A 23,212-nucleotide genomic window follows, 5' to 3' on the forward strand; every position below is an offset into this window, starting at 1 on the left:
ATTATGACTAAAGCAGTGTAATTCCTAAATATTCATGGCATGAAGCCAAGCCTCTTCTGGATAAGGATACACTTTTTACTATTATCAATAAATGTTCTGCACTAAGTCTTAAAATGTTTATTAACATATATAAAACTAAAGAATGTATCTCAAATAGTTTTCAATAATCTTATTCCATGATTATAGCTTTAACAAGACATATAACATCTTCAGAGTAATTTTGTTTGTTTGTTTGTTTGAGATGGAGTCTCGCTCTGTCTCCCAGGCTGGAGTGCAGTGGCCTGATCTCGGCTCACTGCAACCTCTGCCTTCCAGGTTCAAGTAATTCTTCTGCCTCAGCCTCCCTAGTAGCTGGGACTACAGGTGTGTGCCACCAAGCCCAGCTAATTTTTGTATTTTTAGTAGAGACGGGGTTTCACCATGTTGGCCAGGATGGTCTCGATCTTTTGACCTCAGGTGATCCGCCCGCCTCAGACCCCCAAAGTACTGGGATTACAGGTGTGAGTCACCACATCCAGCCTCAGAGTAATTTTTAAACACAACGTTTTAAAAATTTCTCGGCAGATAAATTTCTTAGGTCATTTATTTTTGTGAACTAATACTTGTAAGAATTTCCCCCTAAATTACTATATTTACCTAATGGTAAGAGATACAAATCCTTTTTTTCTGCCACAAGAGTAGCATAAACACTGCCCTCTGAAAGCAACCATCCTATGAGGAACACTACTCCTTATACCTAACATCTCCCCAAATCTGTAACAGATAGGAAAATATTTTCAGGGATGTAAATCAATATCTTAATTTTATTAATTTGGAGACGTGTTTCAAATAAGCATTCAAATGTAATTTCTGAAATTTAGAAATTCTCAGACTATGCTTCAAAACTACAGAAAATCAGTAAAGAGGTCTCCCTACAAAAGCAAATCTAGCTTTATCTTCTCAGTAAGGTACTCCACGTGATTAATTACGCCTCTTGCTAAAAATGAGGAGAAATTCGATTTTTTAAATTAAATTTGTCTAAAGGTACTTTTTGTGACAAGGGGGCTTATTGCTAAGCCCTCTGGTCTCCAAGGAAACATATAAATAAAAGCATACATTCAAATATGCAATATATTTAAACCTTTTCTATGAACTACTTTCTCACTACAATTTATATATATTTTCCCCCTCTAAAATAGTGAGCCTCAACCAGAGGTAGTTTTGGTCCCCGGGACACATTTAACACATTAAACAATGTTTGGAGACATTTTTTATTCCCACTGTGGGAAGGGAGAGTGTGATGATGCTCTTGGCCTGTAGGGGGTAGGGACTGGGGATTCTGGTAAATATCCTGCAATACACAGGGTAACACATGAAGACTTGTCGGATCCAAATTGTCAGTAACGCTAAGATTGATAAATCCTGCTCTAGAACCATCCTTAATGCATCTGTAGATTCCACTCATTTCTGAATACAAAGAAACTCCTGGCTACGTGATCTTGGGCATCTTATTTTAGCTTTCAAAGCCTCAGTGTCACCAGCTGTAAAATGAGGACATTTTATAACCGTTGTTAAATGAGATAATAAATATTAACATAACTGGCACATGACAAATCACAGTTATAGTTACTATTTCTCACATCTGACCTTTACATATAATATTTTCTCTCTTGGAGTGGTCTTTTTTCTGTTTGTTTACTGAAGTTAGTACTCTGTATTCACAACTATTAAAACAATCTAAAACTCTGTATTTATAAAATAAACATGAGCATTCTTCATTAAATTGTATCATTTTTCCATACCATTTCCTACCTACCCTTGCCACCAACTAACAGAACAAATACAATCCATAATTTATCTTAGCTAAATTCTTGTTATTTCAACAATCAGAAATCTAAAACTAGAAGAAAGGTTTCAACATTTATTGAAAATCATTTATCTTAAATTCAAGATGCAATTTAAAAGATAGATGCTGACATTTCAGTTAATATCAACTGTTAAGGGTCTGTCTAAAAACATGCATTTTGAAGAAATTTTTAAAAATTGAAAATAATATTCATAACACAAATTGCAAGTTACAGAAACATCCCAATGGTGTGAATAACAATGTATATCAACTCACTTGTCGTATAATAAAAAGAATGGTAAAATTATGAAGTATATTTGAAAACAAAATTAAATCATTTCGGATATCTCCTGAAATAAAATGTGACTGCTAAATTCCACAAACTTAAATCATTTATCACTGATATAAAAATGTCCCAGGATAGAGTAATTCAAGTAATACCTGTGTGAGAAGTCATTTAGAAAATGATGACTAAAATTGAAGTTTAGAGAAAGGGAGCTCAAAACAAAACAAAAAACAAAGGGTAAAAACACTCACACCCTCAATGTAAATTCTGCATTGGTTTTTTAAAAATACTGTGCAGGTGAAACAAAAATAGGAAATAAATTCTAAGCGTTTTGTAAGTAATGAATGACTGACCAATAGACTGTTTAGCCTACATAAGTAAAATCAAATTAGTGCCGAACATCTTTCCCAAAAACCAAATCATCTAAGATTTTAAGACATTTTTGTATTTTCCATTAGAGAATTTAAAAACTAAAAAATTTCACTTTAATTAAATGTCATTTAGTAATTCCAAGTATTATCGTAACAATAGTTGAAAACATTTTGAGACAGAAGAAGGGAGGTGGTGGGAGTGAAGGAAAAAAATAATAGGTAAACCCCTACCTGAACCAACTGGAGATGAGCCAACACTAAGGCTCTGTAAACTTCCATTCCTGAGCAATGTAGGAGACTTCTGCAGACTAGAGCTTGTTATGCTTCCTGCAGCTGATGCTACAGATGATGTTGGTGAAGCAGAAGAAACTGAGAGATGAGAAACATTCTCTTGATTTTTGTTTCCTTTGGGTCTACCAGGTCCATGCTTACTTTGTTTATTTCCTTTCCTTTTCTTTTCCTTTACAGTTTCTTCTTCTATGCCAGAAGTTTGAGCCCGCTTATATCCTGCTGTAGGAAGGCTGGAATTACCCAAATCTCCAGGTGAATTTTCAAAGCTTTTAGGCTGTGAAATAACAGCTGAGGTTGAAGGGAGACCAATTAAGGTACTAAAACTATTTACCCCCCCTTCCTGGCTTCCAGACTCTCCTTTATGTACATCTTTGGTTGTTGATGACTGTTGGGAGTGAGAGTAACTGTCATTACGCAGATCTGAGTCTGTAAAGCTCAGGAAATCCTGGGGAGACTGTACTGAACTTCCAGAAGATGATTTTACACTGCCTGGAGTTCCTGAAAAACTGCCTGTAGTTAAAAAAAAAAAAAAAAAAAGGCGGGGTGGGGGGACAGAAAAATTGGATGCTAAAGTTCCCATAAGCAGCAGACATGATATAATCATTAAAGAGAAGAGAGAGTTAAAAAAATTAACTACAACACTTAGGACATCAGTATATTAAGACTTGAAAACTTATTACTGAAGTCAAATTTATCCCTAAAATTACCTTTAAAAATACGTGTCATTTTATAGATGGTATTGATGTTTACTGTGGAATTGCAAGCTATTACTTGTAAGATATAAGATGTTTTTTATTTCACCTACCTTTTGCCACAGCAACATCCGCAATTCTCCCCGTAACACCTCATGTATGCCTGAGGAAGGACTAAAGAACAGTAGTCTCCTTTCCACAGTCATGCAAGAAGACGTTAACAAGACTATAATCTGACTCTAAATGTATAGGGGAATTTCTTTTTTGAATATTGAAGGTATGATTGAAAATGTTCCCAATATACAATAAGAACCTAAAGACGTTTCCTAGGTTATGAGTTCTCAGTTTTAAGACATACCAGTCATTGTTATTGTTCAGCTGAATCTACCACAATAGAAAATGGATTTGACAAAATAATGATCATATGGAATCTAATCTATGCCTCACATTCTCCCAATCCAATTTTCATGGAACTTCATAAAGACATCAGCCATCACTGCTTATTCTTTCTTTAAAGAACATCAGTACCCCACCATGCCATTCTAAGATATAAGAACCTTAGGCTGGGTACAATGGCTCATGCCTGTAATCCCAGCACTTTGGGAGGCCAAAGCAGGAGGATCATGAGGTCAGGAGTTCGAGACCAGCCTGACCAACATGGTGAAACCCCGACTCTACTAAAAATACAAAAATTAGCCAGGCGTGGTGGCATGGGCCTCTAATCCCAGCTACACAGGAGGCCGAACCCGTCTCTACAGATAATTTAAAAATGAGCTGGGCATGGTGACGCATGCTTGTGGTCCCACCTACTTGGGAGACAAAGGTAGAGGCAAAAGCTAACTGAGGGTCTGAAGCGGGAAGAATGCTTGAGCCCAGGAGGTCAACCTTGCAGTGAGCCACGAACACACGACTGCCCTCCAGCCTGGGCAACAAAGCAAGGCCCTGTCTCAAAACACACACACACACACACACACACACACACACACACACAACCTAGAAAACAGGTTAGTGTGTTAATCTGTTAAACCTCAAACTTCGTAACAAATGCATTATTAATCAACAACTTATTTACTGAGATCTATGTAAATCCCCTAAAAATTGTCCAGTATTTATCTACTACAAAATGTAAAATGTAAACCTTAATTGTATTTATTTATTTAGTGGATTTTGTTTGTTTTTGTTTTTTGTTTGTTTGCTTTTTGAGGCAGGGTCTTGTTCTGTTGCCTAGGCTGGAGTGCAGTGGCACAATCACGGCTCACTGTAGCTTCAACCTCCCTGGGTCAAGCAATCCTCGCACTTCAGCCTCCTGAGGAGCTGGGGCCACAGGCGCACATCACCACACCTGGCTAATTTTGTTTGCCTGTCCAAGGAGACAGGGTCTCACTCTGTCACCCAGGCTGGAGTGCAGTAGTGCAATCTCAGCTCACTGCAGCCTCAACCTCCTGGGCTCAAGCAATCTTTCTACCTCAGCCTCTGAAGTAGCTGGGACTACAGGCATGTGCCACCATGCCCGGCTAATTTTGTATTTTTTAGAGAGACAGGGTTTTGCCATGTTGCCTAGGCTGGTCTCCAACTCCTAAGCTCAGATGATCCACCTGACTGAGCCTCATAAAATACTGGGATTACAGGCATGAGCCACTGTGCCCAGTTCACACACAGCTAATTTTTAAATTTTTTATAGAGATGGGGTCTTACCATGTTGCCCAAGCTGGCCTCAAGAGTTCTGCCCGCCTCAGCATCCCAAACTGCTAGGCTTATAGATGTGAGCCACCATGCCTGGCCAACCTTAATTGTTTTTAATGTTCAGGAAATATAAATAAAGAACACTTATAGAAAAGATGCAGGAACAGTGGCTCAAGCCTGTAATCCCAGCACTTTGGGAGGCCAAGGCGGGAGGATCACCTGAGGTCAGAAGTTCGAGACCAGCCTGGCCAACATGGTGAAATCCCATCTCTACTAAAATACAAAAATTGGCCAGGTATGCTGGCATGCACCTGTAATCCCAGCTACTCAAGAGGCTGAGGCACAAGAATCACTTGAACCCGAGAGGCGTAGGTTGCAGTAAGCCGAGATTGTGCCACTGCATTCCAGCCCGGGCAACAGAGCCAGATTCCATCTCAAACAAAAAGAAGGGCTGTTCTATAGAACTCAAAGCAAAGCTCCAGCTTTTATTATTTTTCTCCCCAATTTTAAGCATTATTCCATATCTAGTTAAACATTAAAATTACAATTCAACTCTGGAAACACAAATCATATTATAAAAGGAAAGAAAAAGTACCAGAAAAATTTAATAGGAAACACTGTCTTTAAAGTAATCTTACTATAGCAACTAATCATATAATAATCTAGAACATCCATTAGTTATAAGTTCCAAAAAAAAAAATAATTCTTTTACAAAGCATAACTATTATTAACCATCTTAAAGACAAGTATTTTAACTAAAACATCACTAATACCTTGAGGAAAAGGGCTAGCTGCTGACACAGTTGTTCCTGGATTTCTTCCACCACCAGGCTTTCTTCCCCTTTGACCTGAGCTGTGAGCTGAAGATTTCTTCCCTTTGCCCTCTGACCCTCTAGTCTCTGAAACATCTTTTCCACTAGAGGTGTGTGCAGAGACTTCCTGGAAATTTGCATTTGTAAATCGTGCAGTAGTATCTTCCAAGCGCTTCAGTGATCCAGATATAGAGTTGTTGCTAGTGCTTGTATAAGTCTAACATTTTGATTCAAAAGGGAAGGAAAAAGAGTTGATTACATTTTAGTTACAGAAAACAATAGGTGACACATTAACAATAAGAACTTGCAGAATAAACACAAAGTTTCTGTTCTAAAAATAAGTCGGTTCACCTAAGAAAATCATCCAAAAACAATTTAAGTCTATTATAATTACTTTAAAAAAAAAGAAGAAGAAAGAAAAGAAAAAGCATAGATAATTTAAAGATGGCTGTTTCAGGATCAAATTGCAACAACTAGTAAAAGTATGTATTAGTTATATTTATGAAGTGACACACAGTAATACTGAAGATAAGCATTTGTCAAGCAACATCTTTTTTTTTTTTTAACAATGTCTACACTTCTTAGACATGAAATTAAAATAAGCTTTAGTGTTCAACACAGGAAGGTGACAATAAGGGACTAACGTGCTACAAATCCATTAGAGGACCATATCCATGAGTTTATAAGGCTAGCGGAGGACAGAGCGAAACTTTTTAAAGAATTCAGGTGAGGGTCCCTTTGCAAAAAAAACAGAAAGATTTGAAACAGAAATCATTTTTCCAATTGTTATGTTGAGGAAAAAGTTATATATCGCAAAGGTAAGATTTTATAACTATCCCTAAAAGTGGCTCTCAATTATTCCCTTGATCTGCATTTGTTAAGGAAAAAGGATGAAGATCTGTATTAACAGTTTCCAGTTTTAGCAATCATTTTTATTACAAGGTATACCCAAATAATGGCGAATACATGAAAGTGTATTATACCAGATGCACATTAATCACCATGTTTTGAAATCAAAGGTTTATAAAGTCCACTAGGGCGAAGGTTTTGACGTCGCCATTAAGTTCACTAAAGTATCTGAGGCATGGACAGCATAAAGTTCACGAAGTGCTTGCAACATAATCGGCACTAGATTTTTGTTGGATAAGTGAATACTTTTTTATTGTATGTATCTAAAATCTCTGCTATAAAAATGAAAAAATTTGAAAATATGCAAAAGTGAATTTTCCCACATACAGCCACCACTCAACACAAACCATCAGATGAATATGAAAAACGAGAACATGACAATAAAATCAAGTTTCAAAATGGCTGGCATTTTTAGCAAAAACAATTTCAAAAAGAGGAATAAAAGAAAAAATTAAGTGTTTGGAAAACCAAATCTTTCTTGCGGCTTTTCTATCAACCTGTTGCCATCCCCAGGCCCCATTATCTCAGTGCCAATAACGGATATGCATCATTAAATAGAAGAAATATTTCATAAAAACAAAGTACTCCACTATTCTAACAAACTACAATCCACAAACAAGAACAAACGTTTCAAAGTAAGTTTAAAAGGAAAAAAATCCCATTTTACAAACCAATCACATTTAAGCTGATGAAACTTCATGGCTTACTTTAGAAATATGAACCTTTTCCATGCTGGGCAGGTCAATTTGGAAACCACCCCACCTCATTTTTCAAATACTTTTTCCAATTACTTGAGTTGATCCTGAGGTTCTCCATTCCTCTCACATCTGATCCTTGCATGACCTAGTGAAGTTTAAAAGTCATCTAAGAAAACACAGTGGTGTTCTTCACTCACGTATTTTTGTTCATGTATCAAATAAAGAATGGAGAGAAAATTGGGTAGAGTACTATAATGAAAATACACTATTCACTTCCACATGACAATCTACATTAGAGATGGTCATTTTTCCCACTTATTTAACAGAACATCCTTGCTCAAACCCTCAAGTATAAATCTGTCCATAAAAACCCATGAAAACATGACATTTGGAAGAAACAGTATTACAAAGAAAGCAATGAATAAAGCAATCAAATTTCAGTGACAAAAAAATCATATTAAAACCATAACTGAACATTTTTAAAATGTCCAAACCTACATTTCAGAACATAATCAGACTTAATATGAAAAAAATGAATTTTAGCTTTAGATGTTAACAATTTTTAAATTATACATAATGACACTCACTAAGGCAATGCAGGGTTCATTCAAAGAGAAACCTCTATTTTAATTCCACGTTTAAAAGTGATTTTAAAAGTACTTATTCCATAATGTGCTGTTGGGACAATATGGCACTAGGGAACTCCATTATAAACATACAACAATCAACTCAAAATCGAGGAAAAGACAGGTAAAAGGAGACTAGAGGGAGGTAGGAGATGGCTGAAAGACACACTATGAGTAAGCCCAAGACTAAATTCACAAAATCTTGTTTCCTCACTTTTGTATTCTAAATGTCTATCATAGTACGAACATCTCACTGCTCTGAGTGTAATTCTTGTACATAATAATATTTATTTTTTTCATGCAAATTGGACCACAAAATGCAAACTACTTCATTTGCTGCTCTACTGAAAAATATAAGTTCTTTTGTAGTTGTTCTTTTCTACTGGAGATAAAACTGGATATCTGGCTGTATTGAGAGTCTCTGAAGTGCTGCATAAATACTTTGTTCTACATTGTGATTTATAGGCAACTTAATCTTTTAAAAGGCTAATTCAGAATACATGTAATTTTTATTTCATGGCCAACTATTAGTCCAAAGATAAGCTGCAACACCAATATACCTACACAATACCATTAAGTGGGAACAAAAATTATTTACTTCAAACAAAAATTTAAAACTAAATCCAAAATTAAATAACGACTCTATAACAAGTTACCAAAAAAAAGCAGCTATGATTATTTACAAAAGGTATGGTTGCCTCAGATTAGTCTACAAGGCTCTGTCATCTAAATTGGTGACAAGAAGTGCTATGCCTTCAACCATTAGAAAACATAATGTACTGCTTAAAATTTTAAAATAAAATTATGTACTATTCAAGTGTCCCATAAAAACCCACATACTTTGTACCAAGCCTATCTTGAGACTACAACATGTAAACTACCCAACATAAATCACCAAAAAAATGATTAAAAAAAAAAAAAGAAAGAACAGTGAGCTGTAGAACAACTTTAAGTAGCCTAATTTACATGCTACTAGACTACTCAAAAAGAATGGGGGGATCAAAACAAACGAACAAAAAATCCCCACAAAACTGAAGAAATAATAGTAGGAAAAATTGTAAAATTGATGAGGAAAAAAAAACCTCACAGTTTAAGAACCTCAAGTAACCCCAAGAAAAATAAATATGAAGAAAAGTAAATGAACTCAGTTCATTATCAAATTGTTTATCATTAAAAACCAATGATAAAGAGGAAATGTTACAAGAAACCAGGCTTTTCTTTTCTTTTTTTTTTTTAAGGATGTCTTACATGCCAAAAACAAAGATAAGAATGAAAGCAAAATTTTCCCTGAAAACCTTCAATCTAGAAAACAGGTGAGTACTAAAAGAAAAAACTGTCAACTTAGAATTCCACGGGCAACTATTATAAAATATCTTTCTAAAACAAGTACAAAATAAAGGCTTTTTTGGATATAAAAGCTGAAAGAACTAATCACTAGCAGACCAACACTACAATAAATGCTAAAAGAACTATTTCAAGTAAGTAATAAATGAAATGTGAATATACCAAAAAGAATAAAGAGCATTAGAAATATTAATTGCTAATGGTAAATGCAGTACAAAGAGATGAAGCAAGATGATGTGAAATTTCTCATCACACCACTCAAAACAGTGTGCAAATTATAATTTATTTATTTCTGGAATTTTCAATTCAATATTTTTCACACCTCAGTTGACTGAAGGTAATTGAAACTGTGAAAAGGGATAAGGAGTAACAGACAAATATAGTAAAAATGATAAATAATAAAGAATTGTTCATAACTCTTTTTTTTGAGACGAGTCTCGCTCTGTTGCCAGGCTGCAGTGCAGTGCTGCGATCTTGGCTCACTGCAACCTCCACCTCCTGGGTTCAAACGATTCTCCTGCCTCAGCCTTCCCAGTAGCTGGGACTACAGGCGCATACTACCATGCCCAGCTAATTTTTGTATTTTTAGTAGAGACAGGGTTTCACCATGCTGGGCAGGATGGTCTTGATCTCTTGATCTCGTGATCCACCCGCTTCGGCCTCCCAAAGTGCTTGGGAGGACAGGCATGAGCCACCGCGCCTGGCCTATTTTAAACTCTTTATAAGACAGCTGATGTAGAGCAAAAGGAGTAACAATAAATTGTGAGTTTTGTAACATCTGTTAAAAAAAAAAAAAAAAAAGTGATAAAAATAGCACGAAACCAAAAGGGTAGAAGTATATAGCTACAAGGTTCTTACACTATATGTAAACTAGTATAATTCTGCTTGAAGGTAAACTCTGATGGACTAATGATGCTATACTGTAGTCTCTAAAACAATGCAATGGAACAAAAAATTATTGCAAATCAGGCAAAACTGAATCACAAAAAAGGTTCAGTCAAACATACAGCAGAGAAAGAGAAAGAGAGAGAGAGAAGGAAAGAGAAATGATGGGCAAAAAGAAAAGGATTAGCAAATGTTAGATTAAAATACAACTACCCAGAGGCCAGGTGCGGTGGCTCACACTGTAATCCCAGAACTTTTGGAGGCCAAGGCAGGCAGATCAACCAAGGTCAGGAATTCGAGACCAGCCTGGCCAACATGGTAAAACCCCATCTCTACCAAAAAATACAAAACTTAGCCACATGTGGTGGTATGCACCTGTAGTCTCAGCTAATCAGGAGACTGAGGTGGGAGAATTGCTTGAACTCAGGAGGCAGAGGTTGCCATGAGTTGAGATCAAGCCACTGCACTCCAGCCTGGGAGACAGAGCAAGACCCTGTCTCAATAACAACAACAACAACAACAACAACAAAACAACAGTATTATAGTAAAATACAACCACTCAGAGAATCGTATTATATGTAAATTCTCTAAACATCCCAATTAAAAAGCAAAGATTGCAATAATGAATGAATAAACTCAAAACATGACTATACGCTGCTTTAAAGAAACCTATTATTTATTTTAGCTCAGTGCAGTGGCTCACACCTGTAATCCCAACTACTGGGGAGGCTGAGGCAGGAGAATCCCTTAAACCCGGGAGGCAGAGGTTGCGGTGAGCCAAAATCATGCCATTGCACTCCAGCCTGGGCAACAAGAATGAAACCCCCTCAAAACAAGCAAGCAAACAAACAAACAAAAAAGAAGCCTATTTTAAGTTAATTTAACTTCAGGCCAGGCGTGGTGGCTTGCACCTGGAATCCCAGCACTTTAGAAGGCTGAGACAGGTGGATCACTTGAGGCCAGGAGTTCAGGACTAGCCTGGCCAACATGGTGAAACCTCATCTCTACTAAGAATACAAAAGTTAGCCAGGCGTGGTGGTACACACCTGCAATCCCAGCTACTTGGAAGTCTGAGGCAGGAGAATCACTTGAACCTGGGAGGCAGAGGTTGCAGTGAGCTGAGATCATGCTACTGCACTCCAGCCTGGGTGACAGAGTGAGACTCTATCTCAAAAAAAAAAGAAAAAAGAAAGAAAAAAGAAATCTATTTTAAATATAAAGGCACAAAGAAAGTATAAGCATGGGAAAAGAAACATCAAGCTAAAGCTAATCAAAAGAAAGCTAAATTCACTATATTAATATCAGCCAGTAGATTTCACAATAAAGAATATTAACAAAATACAGTGGCGTACTCATCAAGAAGATACAAAAATCCTAATTGTTTCTGCACCTGCTCACAATAATTGACAGAACAAACAGGCAAAAAACAAGTAAAGATATAGACAACTTAATATAAATCAACTTGACCTAATGGACATTTACAGAAAAACTCCACACAACTACAAATGAATACACATTCATTCTTTTAAAAAACACACAGAGCCAGGCGCAATGGCTCACGCCTGTAATCTCAGCACTTTGGGAGGTTGAGGGGGTGGATCATGAGGTCCAGAGATCGAGACCATCCTGACCAACACAGTGAAACCCTGTCTCTACTAAAAATACAAAAATTAGCTGGGTGAGTCCCAGCTACTCAGGAGGCTGAGACAGGAGAATCACTTGAACCCGGGAGGCGGAGGGTGCAGTGAGCTGAGATCGCGCCACTGCACTCCAGCCTGGGGACAGAGGGAGACTCCATCTCCCAAAAAAAAAGCCACGCAGAATATTTAACAAGATAATCCATGTTCTGCATCAATAAACTTAAAAGGAATGATATAATATAAAAATATTAAATTAGAAATCAGTAACAAAGTGAATATCCAAATATTTCTAAACTAAATAACACACTTTTAAGTAACTCATAGGTCAAAGAAGAAAAGGAACCACAAAGCATTTTTTTAAACTAAATAAAAATGAAAACACGACATATCAAAATTCATAAAGCCCTACTAAAGAGGGAAGTTTATATCGTTAAATGCCAATACTAGGAATTCTGGTTACTCGTTGAGCATATGAGGAGGAAAGAGAAGTCTTTGCTCTACCCTAAAACAAATACAAAGCTCAACAAACTGAAAATCACCAACTCTTACATTAGTGAATGGAGAGGTCATAGGGCAAACTGCTAAACAAAAAATTGGGGCTCATACCTGTAATTCCAGCACTTTGGGAGGCGGAGGCAGGCAGAGCACAAGGTCAGGAGATCGAGACCATCCTGGCCAATAAGGTGAAACCCCATCTCTACTAAAAATACAAAAAAATTAGCCAGGCGTGGTGGAAGGCGCCTATAGTCCCAGATACTCGGGAGGCTAAGGCAGCAAAATGGTGTGAACCTGGGAGGTGGAGCTTGCAGTGAGCTGAGATCATGCCACTGCACTCCAGCCTGGGTGACAGAGCGAGATTCCGTCTCAAAAAAATTAGCTGGGTGTGGTGGCACATGCCTGTAATCCCAGCTACTTGGAAAGCTGAGGCAGGAGAATCACTTGAACCTGGGAAGCGGAGGTTGCAGTGAGTCAAGATCACGCCATTGCTCTACAGCCTGGACAAGAAGAGTGAAACTCAGTCTCAAAAAAAAAAAAACATGGCACATTGGCACATGTATACCTATGTAACAAACCTGCACATTGTGCACATGTACCCTAGAACTTAAAGTATAATTAAGAAAACAAAACAAAAAAAAACAGAAAGACAAATCAATGCACAGAGAGACTTACAACTTACCTAAGCAAACCCAGCAGCTGAAACCTCTGCAGGAACCAGTACCAGGGAAAGAAAACCTAAACTATTTTAACTGATAAACTGATAGAGGCACAGTGTGGACAAGGCTGAAAAAGAAAACCTCCAGGGGGACCCGGTCTTGGAGGACTCTCACACTTTTGTGAATTTTACCTCTAGGACCTCTAGCAGGCCCGCAGAGTGAATACCGGAGAAAGAGTCCCCCAGAGATCCCTCCAATAAAGGGGGAAAAGGAACCATTTAGAAATAACCAGAGCTTTGTTTTTCCTAACAAGGCCTGCTTTCAGGAGAAACTATTTAACGAGATTCTAACCTGTGGAGGTTTTTGTCAGAACCTAACTAACCTAGGGAAGGGAAATGTACAACTTCAGGCGACTCTAACCATCATCCTGTTCCACTTGCAGGAAAAAAAAATAACTAAGAAGCCCCTATGCAGTTCACATTCCAGGGGAGGTTCACCTAAAGACTGAAAATTATAGAAGTATAGGATGCCTCTTGTTCCCCGCAATTTACTAGTGTGTTACTAAAGGTCTATTTATAGTGTAGTTCCTTTTGCCAGGACATAATGTTCAACATGAAACAACAACACAAAAGGCAAAAAATGCAGTTTAAACAAAGTGAAAAACCATTAGAAACTAAGTCAGCCATGGCAGGAATGTTGGAATTATGAGACCAAGAATTTTTAAAATCTATGACTAATACGATAAGGAATTTAATGGAAAAGGCAGACAACATGCAAGAACATATGCATAATGAAAGCAAATCAGAAATGCCAGAGAGATCAAAAACAAACAGAAATGAAGAATGTCTTTCAGGGAATCATCAGCAGAGTGGGACACAACTCAAGAAAAAAAATCTCTAAGCTTGAGGATATGACAATAAAAACTTTCAAAATTGAAACGGAAAGAGAGAAAAAGACTGGAAAACAAAAGCAAACAAAATATTCATGAATGCTGGGATGTATACAAAAGGCATAACATAGTTAAAACGGGAATACAAGGAGGAGAAGAAAGGAGAAGCAATATTTGAAATCATAACATCCAGAAACTTCCCCTCGAACAAATGTCAGTAGCCAAACCAGCTATCAAAGAAACTTAGAGGACGCCAAGCAAGATAAATGCGAAAAAGGAGGGGGAAAGGGAAGTACACCTCCACGCTCAAAGATTTAAATCCATGAAGCAAGCCAGAGGAAAACACGTTACCCACACAGGCACAAGTATAAGAATTATATCTGAATTTGCCTCAGAAAACATGCAATCAAGGAGAGAGTGAAATAAAACACTTAAAGTGTGATGACAGGGTGGAAAAAAAAAAAAAAAGACAAGAAAATGCAATCATATAAAATACTCAATAAAAACCACAAAAGCTGTGAATGACAAAAACAGTAACAAAAATGTAAAAATGAAAATTAGTAATAAATATGGTAGATATTAACCCAATTATATCAATAGTCACCTTAAATGGCAATGGTCTAAATACCCCAATTAAAAAATAAAGATTGTCACAGATCCAAAACCAAGTAGCAACTATATGTTGTCTAGAGGAAACCTACTTTAAATATAAAGACACGTAGAGTTTAAAGGAAACAGTGCTCGCTTCGGCAGCACATATACAAAAATTAGAATGATACAGAGAAGATTAGTATGGCCCCTGTGCAAGGGTGACACGCAAATTCGTGAAGTGTTCCATATAAAAATAAATAAAAAGGAAATGGAGAAAGATATACTATGCTAATGCTGATTTTTAAAAAGCAGAAATACTGTATTAATTATGAACAGAACAGACTTAAGAGCAAAGAAAGTGATCAGGTCTAAAGAGAGTAATTACGTAAGATAAAGGTGTTGATACTTCAAAAAGACATAACAATCCTCAATGTGTATGTGACTAACAAAAGCGGTCAAAATACATGAAGCAAAAACTGATAGAAATTGATATCACAGCCAGAAATTAACAGATACACTAGTGAGAAAATCAGTTAAGGACACAGTTAAGCTGAACAGTACTATCAATCAACTGTATATAACTGACATCTGTAGACTACTTCATCCAACAACAGCAAATGACACATTCTTCTATTCTCCAGCTTACATGGAACATTAACCAAGATGGACCACATTCTAGACCATAAAACACACCTTAACGAATTTTAAAGAACAGAAATCATACAGTGCCTTGCTTTCTCAGACCACAATGAAATTAAACCAGAAATCAATACCAGAAAGGTGGCCATAAATCCAAAAATACACGGAGATTAAACAAGACACTTCTAAATAACATATAAGTAAAAGAAGAAATATAAAGAGAAATTTAAAAATATTTGGAACTAAATGAAAATAAAACATAAAAATTTGTGAGATGCTGGGAAAGCAGCATTTAAAGAGGAATTTATCGCACTGAATGTATATATTAGAAAAGAAGAAAGACAGAACAATCATCTTTTTTTTTTGAGACACAGTTTTGCTCTTGTCACCCAAGCTAGAGTGCAATGACGCTATCTTGGCTCACAGCAACCTCCACCTCCTGGATTCAAGTGATTCCCTGCCTCAGCCTCCTGAGTAGCTGGGATTACAGGCGTCTGCCACCACACCCAGCTAATTTTTGTATTTTTAGTAGCTACGGGGCTTCACACCATGTTGGCCAGGCTGGTCTCAAACTCCTGACCTCGGGATCCACCACACCAGGTTGTGTGTGTGTGTGTGTGTGTGTGTGTGTGTGTGTGTGTGTGTGTGTGTGTGTGTGTGTGTTTGTGTCTGAGATGGAGTCTTGCTCTGTAACCCAGGCTAGAGTGCAGTGGTGAGGTCTCGGGTCACTGCAACCTCCGCCTCTCGGGTTCAAGTGCTTCTCCTGCCTCAGCCTCCCAAGTAGCTGGGACTATGGGCCTGCACCACCATGCCCGGCTAATTTTTGTATTTTTAGTAGAGAAAGGATTTCTCCATGTTGGCCAGACTGGTCTGGAACTCCTGATCTCAAGTGATCCGCCTGCCTCAGCCTCCTAAAGTGCTCGGAGACAGGCATGAGCCACTGCGCCTGTCCTTAATCTTCAGAATAGAAAAAGAAGAGCCAATTAAGCCCAATGTAAGCAAAGAAATAAAAATTAAAGTGGCCAGGCGTGGTGGCTCATGCCTATAATCCCAGCACTTTGGGGGCTCAAGCGGGGGCAAATGGCTTAAGCCCAGGAGTTCAACACCAGCCTAGGCAACATGCGAAACTTATCTCTACAAAAAATTACAAGAAAAGATTACATGGGCATGGTGGTGTGCACCTCTAGTCTCAGTGAATCAGGAGGCTGAGGTGGGAGGATGCTTGAGACTGGGAGGTTAAGGCTGCAATGAGCCACTGCACTCCAGCCTGGGCAACAGAGCAAGACTGTCTCGAAAAAAGTTTAGGCAAGGTGGCAGAATACAAAATAAATAGAAATTTCAACAGGATTTTTATACACTAGCAAGGAACAATCAGCACTGTGGTAACTTCCAAAGAAATTAATAGGTGGTTTGTTCAAACCTATTGGGGTCTAACATGGATGGGCTGAAGAAGAGAAACAAAAAGAGCAAGAATAAGGCCGAGCATTGTGGTTCACCTATAATCCCAGCACTTTGGGAGGTCAAGGAGGGTGGATCACCTGAGCTCAGGAGTTCGAGGCCAGCCTGGCCAACATGGTTAAACCTCATCTCGACTAAAAATACAAAAATCAGCCAGGTGTGGTGGTCGGCGCCTATTAATTCCAGCTACTTGGGAGGGTGAGGCAGGAGAATCCCTTGAACCCGGGAGGCAGAGCCTGCAGTGAGCTGGGATCACACCACTACACTCCAACCTTGTCAACAAAGCAAGACTCCGTCTCAAAAAAAAAAGCGCAAGAGTAAGAAGAGCAAAGTAGCCCAGTGAAGAGCACCAACTTTCCTGCTTTTACCAACGAACCACTGAATTGCTATTTTTTCTTTGGTTTTTACGTGTTGCCTCAAATCTAGGTTTCTGTTTCTCCACAGTAACTTTTTTTATGGTCATTCTGGAGAGAAGAAGGGTGGCAATGTTCACATGTTAGTTGTGATAAGAAGCCAGTTTCTTTTAGATTTGGCTAACAGGTCTAGGCTTCATGACTATATACTCCTGAATTATAGTTTAAAAGCTTATAAAAGAAAACACAAAATAATTCATAAACTAAATTTCATAAAGAACGTCTGCTCTTCAAAAGATTAAAAGAATGAAAATATAAGCCACAGAGTGAGATAAATATCTACAAATGTGTATCTGATAAAGGACCTGCATCCAGAATACATAGTCTTACAAAAGTCAGTAATAAGAAACAAGCCAATAAAAAAAGGCAGGTGGTGGGGAGATCTTAAAAAACACTTCACTAAAAATAAACAAATAACAAATATGAAGATATTGACTAAGCGCAGTGGCTCATGCCTGTAATCCCAGCACTTTGGGAGGCCGAGGTGGGAGGATCACAAGGTCCGGAGATTGAGACCATCCTGGCTAACACAGCAAAACCCCGTCTCTACTAAAAAAATACCAAAAAATTAGCCGGGTGTGGTGGCGGGCGCCTGTAGTCCCAGTTACTTGGGAGGCTGAGGCAGGAGAACGGCATGAACCCGGGAAGCAGAGGTTGCCGTGAACCAAGATCACACCACTGTACTTCAGCCTGGGTGACAGAGCGAGACTCTGTCACACATACAAAAAAAGCATATATACCTACCATGGTGAGTCACACCTACCATGTGGCCCAACCATTCCACTCCTTGGTATTCATGCAAGAGAAATAAAAACATATATCTTGTAAGATTTATACAATATTCATAGCAGCTTTATTTGTAACAGCCCAAAACTGAAAACAACCCGAATGTCCATCAATTGTTGCATGGATAAGCAAATTAATAGTATATCCATACACAGAATTGTAGTTAGCCAAAAATTGAACTATTAAAACATACAACAAGAACAAATCTTAAAATAATTATGCTGAAAGAAGCCAGACAGAAAAAGCATACATACTATATTTTTCCATTGTTTAACATTATAGAAAATTCAAACTAATTTAAAGTGACAAAAAACAGATCAGTAGTTACCTGGGGAGGGATGTGAAGACAGGGAGGAGATTAAAAGAAGTCACAAGGAAACTCTTGTCTGTGATTGTGGTTATAGTTTCACTAATGTGTACATATGTCAAAATGTTACCAATGTTTCTATTTTAAATATGTGCAACATTTCATGTATATTTATGATACATTAGACTTCTGAATACCTTATGGCCCTAAGATTGTGCGTGTGTGTATTTCCTTCAAAATTAAATTTACTTTTTAAAAAAGTTTAACTTTCAAATATAATTGTATTGTAAAATACAAGAAAAGAACAAAGAGATAAAGTGACTTAATAAACAAATATTAAATCTCCACTTGGATTTCATTATAACTTTAAAGTTCTAAAGATTTCTTTAAAAGATGATCCTTAAAGAAACATTAAAATTTTTAAATTACACAAAAATTAACTTATTTTACCAAAAATTTTCTTCTGAAAGTCTTAAAAAATCAGTACAAAATTTAACAGCTAATTGAAAAAATTTACTTAAAATTAGGTTCTCCTTTATCCTCTTTTAAAAATGTTGCAAAGAGAAAGAGACAAAAACCTGATCATGTATCTCTGGTACACGAAAAACTTCCTTAAAACAAACAAAAACTGTACTTTAAAAGCTAAATTACCTCAAAATTCAAACAACTAAAAATTGTGAGCTATTTATAATAACGCTCAGAAATAACGACGTCTTCTAATAATAATGAAAGGTAATGTGTTAAAGATTGCTTTTAACAAGGTGTGATGTTCAATTTTGTCAATTTAAAAGGAGAACTGTGGCTTATAAGCATCTACAAATTTCTTTACCAAAATAACATTGACAGCAAGCAAATCTCTATTTGGTCAAGAACGAAGACTTTCTCCCTTTTTTTTTTGAGACAGAGTCTCACTCTGTCGCCTGGTCTGGAGTGCAGTGGTGCCATCTTGGCTCACTGCAACCTCGGCCTCCTGGGTTTAAGCAATTCTCCTGCCTCAGCCTCCCGAGTAGCTGGGATTATAAGCACGTGTCACCATGCCCAGCTAATTTCTTGTATTTTTAGTAGAGACAGGGTTTTATCACGCTGACCAGGCTGGTCTCAAACTCCTGGCCTCAAGTGGTCCACCCACCTCGGCCTCTCAAAGTGCTGGAATTATAGGCGTGAGCTACCCCACCTGGCATCTCCCCTTTTTTTCCTTGGCAATATCCTCTTCTACCATGGGAAGAAGGAAACCAGTCTGAAGTGCTTAGAAATACTATAAATTGGGGAAATCAGGGGAGTAACCACACTTCCCTAAAAACATAAGCTGTCTCTACTTGTTTTGTCATATTAAAGGACTCCCTACATCAAGTTCCTGCAGACACGGAAGCCTATGTGTTCCATCTAATTATCTTTTACCTAAGAACTGAAATCCCCCAATCATAGAAACAAAGAGCTATGGTTTCTGGAAAAGACACTTACACTTTTACTCCCTTTGATAACAACCTTAGTGAACAATGCTTATGTATCACCAGTGGTCCACTACCATCGTTGCCAAAGATTTGTGTGAAAATATTATATTAGCAAATTACAGTTGCAATATTTAAAAGGTGATAGTGATAACACATTAATATAACATAATATTGAAGTAGATATTTGTTGCTAATTTCTAGTTTTAAAACATTTATAGTACAAAAAGGTTAAAGGTTAGTCACAGAAAAAGTGCACTAAAAAATATAAGGCAGTATAATCTAAGTTAATAAAGAAATAAATGAAACGGAATTTTTTACTAAGGCAAAACAGATGGTAAACTAAGGTTAAAAATGTGCAAACACTACATGACACAGACATTTAAAAATTACAGTAACGAATTAAAGTTCCCTTGACTTTCAATTTACGTGTGCTCTACCACCATCAACCATGGAGTCTACACATTGTGTACATGTATCAAAATATTACATGTACCTCCAAAATATGTACAACTACCATATAGCAATAATTTTTAAAAATCCATACAGTCTAGAAGGAGCCCTAAAGATCTGGGTAAAACAGCCTTTCGTTCCCTGAGCTATCCCTATCTTTCCATCAAGAGAAGAGAAGAGTGTGGTGAACCAACAGTAAAATGACACCCTTCCCCCAAAAGGAACCTATGACTGAAGTCTTCTACCAGCCATCAGGATCAAGAAGGAGCCCATACTACCTCTCTACCCAACCTCTTCAAACACTCAAGGCCTCATCTTATTTGCCTGAAGTCTACTAGGGTCAATCTGATAATGACTTTCTCCCTGTTTTTATGTCAGTCATCAGGACTCCAGGTCCATCCTCACCTGCCTCATCCCCCCACAGTTGTGAACCTCCCCTATTATGTCCACACCTGCCGCCCCTCCCCTTCAACAGCTGAAAGCCTTCCACTGTGCTCTGAGAACAAGGTGCAATGTACCCCATTCTTTTCTCTGAACATCTCTTCTGATTCTTGTTCCAACAAAAACGTAGATCGACCTTGAAACCCACTGTTTAATCTGTAGCTATCTCAATGTTACTTTGCTACCACAGCTCTTGTATCACTGGGTATGGAAATGAGGTAAGTTTCCTCATTCCTCAGTGTTAATTCTATAACTCTCTAAAACCTTCCAGCAAAAAATTCTCATGTCACTAGACATTAGCAACCATTAGGTTTCATCATTAGGGTAGGATATAGCAAATTACAGGCCCTCTAGTCATCCGCCTGTTTTTGTATAGCTCAACAGCTAAGAATGATTTTAACACATTTAAATAGCTTTTTTAAAAAATCAAAAGAAGACTATTTCATGACATATGAAAATTATATGAAATTTAAGTTCCAGTGTCCATAAAGTTTTGCTGGAACACTGCCACATTCGCTTGTTTACAAAGTGTCTATGGCTACTCTGTTCTACAGCAGCAAAGGTCTGAGCATTAAAAAGAGCCAGTATGGCCTACAAAACCTAAAATATTTAGTATTCAGCCCCTGACAGAAAAAGTTTGCCAACCACTGCCTTAGGACCTACATTACTGTCAGTCTTCAACACTACTATTATTTTACTTCTTAGAGAATTCAATATACATCTAGACAATCTTTTATAACCTCCAGTCTCTCTGTTCCTTGACAGCCTCTCTTCCAATGATCTTCTCTTCTGCCCCACATGAGCCCCTCATGACCTGATCACATCCTAGATTCTGATACGATTAAATAATCTCAAACCTTCAATAATTTCCATTTTATACATCATACTCTTAAATACCACTTCATATTTCTAATTCACTCTTTACTACTTCAACAATCTTTGGGGTCTTACTAAGTTGCCCAGGCTGGTCTCAAACTCAATCAATCCTCCTGCCTCAGCCTCCCAAAGTACTGAGATTACAGGCATGAGCCACTGTGTGCAGCCTTCAACAATCCTTTAATTTCACAGAAAACATTAACCAGTATATACTACCCCTCATCTATTGTCCTCATTTCCCTACCCATTGGGTTTAAATATGATCCATCATTATAACCCCCCTGGCATTTACCCTCACTCATTCGCTATATTAGATGGTAAAATAACAACCTGACCAAATCCTACTTTGTGCCCACATCCATAGAGATGGACAAGAACAGAGAAAAACAAAAAGCTGTGTAAATCTGCCTCACTTTTAAGTCTTGACCATGAACCTCAGGTGGAATATTGTGACTACCCAGAAATCACAGTAAACATCGTCGCAATTTTCTTTTGCATTATTATAGTTAACTATCTCATGCCTTTTTTTCTTCACTCAAATCTAATACTACTCAAATCATCACAACTAAAAGCATTGCTTTTTACTGAAAAAACTCTGGATTTATCAAAAGATATTTTCCCCAAAATCCCATCCCTTCTCATATTCTAGGGGACATCACTGTAGCAATATTCCTGTCTACCATTTCATTACTCCTCCTCTCTATTGAATCATTCCTATTAGTGTACCTAACATCCTATTATTTATGTTATTTTAAAAATACCCTTCATTATCTCCACTTCCCTATTCTTCTGCTCCTCTTCATAGCAAAGCTCCTCATTTATACACACTGTCTGACTTTTCTATCCCATTCTCTCTATAAAGCACTCCAATCAGGCTTGTGCCTCAATCAGTACTTTAAAACTGTTAAAGGTCAGTAATGACCTCCAAATGACTAAATCAAAGGGCTAGTCCTTAATGTATGACACAGTTCACTTATCCCCACCTTTCTTTAACTTGGCTTCCAGCACACCACATCCTCTTAGTTTTCTTCCAAACTCTGGTCTCTTCTCAGTCTCCTTTGTTGGTTGTACCTCCTCTTCCAGACCTTTCAACACAGGAGGTCCTGGGCCTCCTAAGGCCTATTCTCTTTTCTACCTGCACTCACTTCTCCCTTAGTGGTATCATTCAGTCTTGTGACTTTAAATAACTCCATATGCATACAATTCCCACATTTAATATTCAAAGTTGAGACCTCTTTTCTGAATATCAGACTAGGTAGGTATTCAGCTGGCTAGTCAGTATATCTACTTAGATGTCTAATATTAATAGATATATCTCAACCCCAACATATCTGTGGAAGGCAGGACAGCACCCCTCAACTAAGATGTCCACATTCTAATCCCTGAAACCTGTGAATATGTTATATTACATGGCAAAAGGGGCTTTGCAGATGTAATTAAACTTATGGATTTTAAAATAAGGACGTTATCTTGGACTTTTCAGGTAGACCCAATCTAATCACATGAGTTTAAAAGGAGAACTTTCTCCAACTAAAAGCAAAAGACATGCAAAAAAAATTCCAAGTATAAGAGGAATTCAACATGCCATTGCTACCTATGAGATGGAGGGGATCATGTAACACATGGCACAAGGAAATAAAGAGAGGCTCTAGAAGCCAAGAGCTGATCCCCACCTGATAGTCAGCAAAGAAATGG

General features: G+C 37.6%; 1 protein-coding gene across 1 annotated transcript in view; it reads right to left on the bottom strand.

The window, feature by feature from the left end:
- The window catches only part of MLLT10 (myeloid/lymphoid or mixed-lineage leukemia (trithorax homolog, Drosophila); translocated to, 10), a 134,681-nt gene that overhangs the window by 76,144 nt on the left and 35,325 nt on the right, over positions 1-23,212 (bottom strand). The window contains exons 5-6 of the mRNA XM_011991333.1: positions 5,922-6,177; positions 2,714-2,992 (exon numbers count right to left, since the gene is read on the bottom strand). Of these exons, the coding sequence (XP_011846723.1) occupies positions 2,714-2,992; positions 5,922-6,177 (535 nt within the window). The remainder of the gene's footprint in view (positions 1-2,713; positions 2,993-5,921; positions 6,178-23,212) is intronic.

Source organism: Mandrillus leucophaeus, unplaced genomic scaffold (assembly GCF_000951045.1).
Source record: "Mandrillus leucophaeus isolate KB7577 unplaced genomic scaffold, Mleu.le_1.0 Scaffold394, whole genome shotgun sequence".
NCBI lineage: Eukaryota > Metazoa > Chordata > Mammalia > Primates > Cercopithecidae > Mandrillus > Mandrillus leucophaeus.